The following is a 7,675-nucleotide window of genomic DNA, read 5'->3' on the forward strand; positions in this document are numbered from 1 at the left end:
TTACTCAAAAACTCTTTTATTTTCACTCTTTGCAGGACTTCAGGAAACAGGAAGAATGGTCATCGCAGCAACAGAAAGCACATGTTTCTAAGGGAGGGGAGGCAAGAGAAACACATCATCAACCTGCAAGTTCTCTCCTGACTGGAGCAACTGCAGGAAATGATCCATTAAAGTTGGGAGTAATTCAAAAACAAAACAAACCAACAAAAAGATATCGCAACAGAAGCACAGTGCCCTTACACGAATAGTACCTTCGCCCTTATTTCCCTCCAAGCAAACGCAGTGATCTGCATGATGAAAAGGTCTTTCCAAAATATCGACTTAGGGAATGTACCAAGTTGAGAGCCTGCTACGCTGGCTATAGAGAGGTTATCATGGCTTCAGTCAAATGGGCTGGAGAGGCGAGCTGCCTTGCAACCCAACCTGGATCTCTTACAACTTTCTCCTTACCTTCCACCCGCCCCCCAGTTGCGTTTAGCAGATCAAAGCTCGTGGAGGTGAGGGTCAATTGATGAAAGCAGCGGGCTCAGTTTTTTAACACCAGCCACACAGACTTAGGCAGCCAGTCCTTCAGGCCCTCCTTCTGCCTGGGTTGCTCCTCTAAGCAGGCAAGGGGCTAGCTGGGTTCGGCCCACCCTGCACCTGCGATGAGACACCATAACACTGGGTGGCTAAAGTTCGAAAGGCCACGATCCTTGCCCGTCAGGAACAGCCTGGCACTTCTCCCTCGAGGAGGCTGAGAAATCTCCATCTTGCAACTCGGGTGGGCGAAAGCAATTCTCAGTGGCCTGAATACAAGCTTGCGAGTCCACGCGAGGAAAAGCATGGGTGGGTGGCACCTAGCCTACAGTTCGTCCGGCCTGTGTGAGAGCGGAGCCTCCTTCCCAGCATCCTTTGCTTCTTCCTGCTCCTCTGATTGGTCAGGGACTTCTTGGAGACTCGGTTTCTCACCCTCCCCTTCTTGCCCTGCTTTGTCCTTGCCGCTCTTTTTGCTTTTCGAAGCCTTCTTGCCTTTGCCCTCCTTCTTCTTAGACTTCTTCGGCCTTGAACTTGCCACGTCCCCTTTCTTGCCAGCCCACTTCTCTGTCAGGCAGCCTGGAGAGAGGAGAGGGGTGGAAAAAGGAGACTATGGGATTTTGCAATGCCTCCACTCCTCCCTCTACACATAATTCCAGTCGCAATTCCTATGCTTCCACTTGCCACCTAATTTATTTAGATGAAGTTTCCATTCAGTTTAGGTTACTAGTGAGTACATCTGGTGGTATCATCCAGTTGTTTTTGTTGGACTCCAGGTCCCATCAGCCCCAGCCAGCATGGTTGTGCATGATGGGAATTGGAGTCCAACAGCATGTGGAGGGCAGCACATTGACTATGACTGGGTGAATAGAAAACCTGGGCTGAAATCATTGCTTTCAGTCACTCACCTCACAAGCTAGTCTTGGGTCAGTCACGACCCCTCGGCTCTCAATGTGGTGTTGTGAGGGTAAAAAAATACAAGGGAAGGAAAGCGACAAGCTGCTTCAAGCTCTGTGGACTACAGGCAAATGTGATAAATTAACGTGAGGACTACAATGCCCATCATTCCTGACCGCTGGCCATGATGGTTGGGTTGATGGGAGTTGAAGTCCAACAACACCTGGGGCAGAGGTTCCCCATTCCCGAGTGAAAACCATTTGGATGGTTTTGTGGTGGCCATTTTGCACAGGGGTTCTGTTCCCAGCCCCCATGTACATTGGCATAAGCCCAGTCTGCCCAACCCCCATTCCACCCTCTTCCACGTCCAAAAGGACCTGCACGGCGGCCACATGTTAACTGAACACGCCTATAATGGCCGCCGCCCGTACACATATCCCTGGACCCCAATAACAGGGCCTGCCACTTCCCAGGAAACATAACTCACTGGTGTCTTTTCCTTTCAAGACGTGGTTTGCACAGAGAAACTGGGAAATGTCTTCTTCCTGATGGTTCCGGTACCAGTCTTCGATCACATCTTCAAATTCCTCCACCATTACCTCACACTAACAGAGACAGAAAGAAAGATAGAAACCCTCCTTCAAACATTTGCTTGTGGTGTTTTCAACCACACTGGTAGTTCTGCAAACATTGCCACAGCTTCATTGCCACTGCAAATGAACCCTAGCTTGGCTGTGACAAAGCCACATTACATTTAGATCTCACCTGACCTCCGAGTCCTGCAATGCAGGGGGATCGGACCAGGTGACCCTCCCTTCCAACTCTACAAATTCAAAGTGGCATGAAAAGGATCCCCCGGCAGTCTCTCATCTAACCACGGATCACCAGACCTGCCTTGCTTCAGCTAGGTCAGGCACCCCCAAACTTGGCCCTCCAGATGTTTTGGGACTACAACTCCCATCATCCCTGACCACTGGTCCTGTTAGCTAGGGATGATGGGAGTTGTAGTCTCAAAACATCTGGAGGGCCAAGTTTGGGAATGCCTGAGCTAGGTTATGCACTAGTTTTCCACCCCCACCAACATCCACGAAAATGTACCTTTGGAACACACCCTAGAAATGTGATTGACAGGCCAGTGGTTTCAGTATTAGATACAGAATTCTCACTTTCAGTTCTCCCGTTCGAAAGGAGAATCCTCCAGGACAGCCTTCACCCATCTGGGGCTCCCCGGATGCCTTGGGCCGATGGGAATTGTAGTCCAAAACATCCAGAGAGGCCCAGATTGGTGAAGGTGCTCTAGGAGATCAACCATGAGCTCCAGTTACTTGGAACTGCTGTGCCACCATCAGTCATGTGGCCTCCACAAAGTGTGAAGCCAAGGGCTGTACCTGCTTCTTTAGATCGGCCACTTCCGCAGAGGTTTCATTCCACAGCTCATAAGGGATGTCCATCACCACCTTCACTCCTTTGTGTACCAAGTTATGCAGTGTTTCAAAGGTCTCAGACATACCCTAAAGGAAGTGAGAGAGTTTAGTGGTGTATCCTGGAAGAGCCAAGACAGGCAAAGAAAATGAAAAGCAGAAAAGCGGCTCTTAAAAATAATAATCTGGAAGCAAGATGAAATCCCGAGACGTTGCAAACCTTTGCAAATCGGTTGCTTCCCGTTCTCTCTTTGTGCAGGTTGTATTCCAAAAGCCTCTTGCAGATGTTTTCTGTCACTTCAATAAGGCGAATGTCCCTGCAGGCAAAAAAAGTTTATTAGTGAGTGGCAAGATCTCTGTATGAGTGTCCAATGACACAAATATAAAATAGCAGCTGGTAGAATGTACCTCAGCACTTTATCAACTCACAATTTACTGCTTGAGATAAATTTCCATGTGTTATGGGACTTCGCTAGTAAGAACTTATGAATCTGGAATGCAGCTTTCCAGCAAAACCATTAAAATGTCCCTTTCCACAGTCTCAGTCAATAGACAGTGTATATGCATACACCCCTGGGACTTCGCCTCATGTAATCTGTGAGTTACCTGTCCTACCTTTTTCAAAACACAATATAACATTGAGGACTAGAACATAGCTTGTCAACCTTCCCTTTTTTAATGGAAAATTCCCTTATTCCAGCGCTGTTTCCCGCTGCTATCCCGGATTGTTAGATATCCCGTAGACTGTCCCTGGGACAGGTGAGGATGCCGATCCCTTATTTTGAGGCTGCTGATCCCTTATTTTCAAATCTGAAAGTTAACAGCTATGGACTAGAAACACAAAACATAATACGAACTAGGCAAATATAAGAACAGGACCTAAAGCATCTAATTATGTATGTTAGTTCCACCAAATTTCGATGGGACTTAGGCTGTCCAATCTTTACTGAAAGGTCACTTTTTTTGCCTGCATGTTGGGGGAGTCCTATAAATTGCATACTGCACAACCAAAGAGCTCAATTAATCCTGCAAAGGAATACGAAACCTTCCTTCCTTGCAGGAACGGATGGCAAGTGACTTATGGGTGTGACTTTTTTTGCATTTTATATCCTGGCAGACAAAAGTAAGATTCAGGAGAGTTAACACCCTCTCTGAATTACTTACTGACCAAGATATTGCAATAATGTACAAGGTGAAGAACGGCTGCCTCCAAGGGTCTCTCAACAGCCTCATTCACTTACGATTTTGTGTACTTGATTTTGGATCCCTTGCCATCCAAAAAGCCGTACTTCGTGTCAATCACCTCCTTGGTCTTGCCAGTTTCATCGAAGGAGGATTTCAGTTCCAAAGCCACGTACTTGCACACTAAAGACAGAAAAGAACCAGTTAGCAACCACTCACATATTTTAATTGGTGATCAAAAGCCAGTAGGTAAGCAGATAAGAGAGTCTACAGTGCAGGCCATATTGAAATAAAACAATGGTGTATATTTGCAGAGCAGGGACACGGGTGGCGCTGTGGGTTAAACCACAAAGCCTAGGACTTGCCGATCAGAAGGTCAGTGGTTTGAATCCCCGTGACGGGGTGAGCTCCTGTTGCTCGGTCCCAGCTCCTGCCAACCTAGCAGTTCAAAAGCACGTCAAAGTGCAAGTAGATAAATAGGTACCACTCCGGCGGGAAGGTAAACGGGGTTTCCGTGCGCTGCTCTGGTTCTTCAGAAGCGGCTTAGTCATGCTGGCCACATGACCTGGAAGCTGTACGCCGGCTCCCTCGGCCAATAAAGCGAGATGAGCGCCGCAACCCCAGAGTCGGCCACGACTGGACCTAATGGCCAGGGGTCCCTTTACCTTTATATTTGGAGAAAATAAGGCAGGGATAGGGAACCTGTTGGGATTACAAATCCCATCATTTTTGACCACTGGCTGTGCTGGCTGGGGCTGACAGCAGCCTTCCAGATGTTGTTGGATTCATCAGCCCCAGCCAGCCTAACCTTCAGGGATGATCCCCAATAACAGTGCAGCAGGTTGAAGGCAGCTCTAACCCTCTACCTAAATACCACTCCAGCTTTCACTTCAGTGAACCTCTTCTGCAACTTCCGGCTCATAGTTCTCTCTGTTCCTCTTTAACTTGTTAAGTTCCATTTTTAGTGACAAGGCGCTTCTCAGATCCCCTTTTCACTCTTGACAGCCTTACCTTATATAAGTGCCCCTGCATAAGCTAGTCCAGCACGAAACAACCTGTCATTGTTTCGTGCTGGAAGTCCTTCGCCAAGGGAGGGGAACCTGTGGTCCCACAGAAGCTGTCAGACTCCAACCCCCAACAGCCACAGCCAGTATCAAGAAAGATCTGGGATGATGGTAGTTGTCACCCAGTAAAATACTGAGTGTCGCCGATTCCCCATCATTTTACCTATAACCTTATATAGTGATGTCTACGGCTGGGCAATATGTGGTTTTCAACATAGGAAGCTGCATTACTCCAAGTCAGACCACTGGTTCATCTTGCTCAGTACTGTCTACACTGACAAGCAGCACCACTCCAAGATTTCAGGCAGTGAGTCTCTCCCAGACCTACCTGGAGATGCCAGCAGGGAATGAACCAACCTTGGAGCTTCTGCTTGCAAGCCAGACACTCTGCCATTGAGCTACAGCCTTTCCCCATAGGAAGCTTCAGCCCCCCGTTTTTGACTACCCCTTTTACAGTGGTACCTCAGGTTACATACGCTTCAGGTTACAGACTCTGCTAACCCAGAAATAGTGCTTCAGGTTAAGAACAACTTTGCTTCAGGATGAGAACAGAAATTTTGCTCTGGCAGTGCAGCGGCAGCAGGAGGCCCCATTAGCTAAAGTGGTGCTTCAGGTTAAGAACAGTTTCAGGTTAAGAACGGACCTCCGGAACGAATTAAGTACTTAAGCCGAGGTACCACTGTATTTTATTTTGGGCATTTGTGGCCCCACCCTTCATCCAAAAAGGCTCCCAACTGCAGACTTTTCATCTTCATCATCAACATCATCATCATTCTATGTCCTTTTAAATGTGTTTGTGGGAGGGGTGGGAGTTATTGGCTTGTTTTGCTTCTGTTCTTGCTATTATTATTATTATTATTATTATTATTATTATGCTGTGAACCACCCCGAGATCTTTGGATGAAGGGCGGTATGCAAATGTAATAAATGAGTATTAATAACAATAATTCACACGACACGAAAGGAAAGGGGAGCGGGGAGGGATGAGGAAAATCAAAACACAGGCACTGATTTCTCCCCTCCCCCCACAGCTCTGCAATAACGGGTTTTTTTAGGGGGGGGCTTCCCTTGCTCACCTTCGCATTTGCTGGGCAGCTTGACCCACTCGCTGTCCTCGGCAATGGCCCCGCCGCGCCCAGGCGCCGGGCCTACCAGCAGCGCGAGCCAGAGCGCGACGGCGGGACCCCAGGGAGCCATGGAGGGAGGAGGAGACCCCCGCGAGAGGCCGCCACGCCGCTACAGCCCTCCAGAGCGCGGCACCGCGCTTCCGGGAACCTCCCCCCTTTCCCTTTCCCTCAGCGTAGCTATAACAACCGGAGCCCTTGGCCAATGGCGGCCGGGAACGTGTCACGCCGAGGCCAACGGGCCGGCGCCAGGCTCCCGTTCTTTTGAGATGTTAGCCAATCAGGAGCGGGGAGGGGTGGGGCGCTCTCTCGCTTCCCCAATGGAGCAGCTTCGCTTGCCCCGCAGGTCAGCCAATGGGCGTGTTGCCAACGCTGTCCTGTGATTGGTGCTCGCCTCCGTTCGTCTCAGCCCTGGAATGCTCACTCCATTCATTTTTGTAAAAAAGGCATTCACAAATATTGGGCGCAGGTAACGCGCCAGGGGTGGGGAGTAGGGAGAATGCTCCTCCCACCCTTTCAGATTTTCCATTTATCCAGTTCCAGAGCGGCGGTTCTTTTACTTTGCGTTCTCAGGCTGCGATCCTGTGTAGTCATTTACATGGGGATAAGGTGACTCCAACTCAGTGGGATAAGGTAAAAAGTCAAGGACCCCTGGACGGTTAAGTCCAGTCACAGGCGACTCTGGGGTTGTTATGCTCATCTCTGACTAAACCGCTTCTGGCGTGACATATATAGGGTCTTTGCTGTTACTTTTTACTTAATGACATTCTATGCTGCCCATCAACTTAAGTGTTCTAGACGGTTTGCGAACGTATTAAAACAATAACCTAAACTTACTGAGATGGTTAGGATATACGCAGCTACTCGTTGTTTTTTACTCTCTCCCATCCCAAAACTTGCAGCAGTTGCTTAAAAGGCAGGCTGGCTTCGGTCAGTTCCCAGCTTTGGCTTTTCAAGTGCAGATGGGAGGACTGAGGTGGAGAGGGGCTTGCTACATAGCGAGTTCGTATTTTGGCAGCATGCGTAATCGCCAACACTTTGCTGGCTGTTGCAGCTACCTACCTGCTCCATACATTCTTCTTGCAAGCATCCAGGCAGAGGGCTTTCTCGGTAGTGGCGCCTGCTCTGTGGAATGTCCTCCCATCAGATGTCAAGGAAAGAAACAGCTATCTGACTTTTAGAAGACATCTGAAGGCAACCCTGTATCGGGTGTGGTATAAATATTACAATTATTATTATTTAAAAATTAAGTAATTTATTTTTGAAAACAGATTTATAGCACCTGTAAAATACAAAAAGGAAGAGGGTTTTTGTGATTGTTGTTACAATCCACAATTGCTGCATAAATCCTCATAAAAATGCTAGACATGCTTTGGCTGTTCTGTAAGCACACACAGAGCATTTAATTGTATTCATATGTCTGTTAAGTAACAGTCCCAAGAATGTAGGGAAGAACCAACCCCTATCCCAT

General features: G+C 48.3%; 1 protein-coding gene across 1 annotated transcript; it reads right to left on the reverse strand.

Moving 5' to 3' along the window:
- CNPY3 (canopy FGF signaling regulator 3) lies at positions 1-6,467 on the reverse strand. The gene is made up of 6 exons (XM_083733782.1): positions 6,157-6,467; positions 4,076-4,199; positions 3,055-3,151; positions 2,802-2,924; positions 1,901-2,018; positions 1-1,095 (listed from the first exon to the last, which is right to left on the reverse strand). Exons 1-6 carry the CDS (start codon positions 6,275-6,277, stop codon positions 845-847), a joined length of 834 nt encoding a protein of 277 aa, XP_083589908.1. The 5' UTR covers positions 6,278-6,467; the 3' UTR covers positions 1-844.
- Positions 6,468-7,675: the final 1,208 nt, after the last annotated feature.

Source organism: Podarcis gaigeae (genome assembly GCF_964106915.1).
Source record: "Podarcis gaigeae genome assembly, chromosome: 3".
Classification (NCBI taxonomy): domain Eukaryota; kingdom Metazoa; phylum Chordata; class Lepidosauria; order Squamata; family Lacertidae; genus Podarcis; species Podarcis gaigeae.

Bases quoted from the DNA above. Each gene is read 5' to 3' on its own strand.
- CNPY3 (XM_083733782.1), bottom strand. From the start codon at position 6,277: ATGGCTCCCTGGGGTCCCGCCGTCGCGCTCTGGCTCGCGCTGCTGGTA. The intron at 2,019-2,801 runs GTACAGCCCTTG...TGTCTCTGTTAG, and splicing joins TGGCCGATCTAAAGAAGCAG to TGTGAGGTAATGGTGGAGGA. The intron at 1,096-1,900 runs GTGAGTTATGTT...TCCTCTCTCCAG, and splicing joins CTTGAAAGGAAAAGACACCA to GCTGCCTGACAGAGAAGTGG.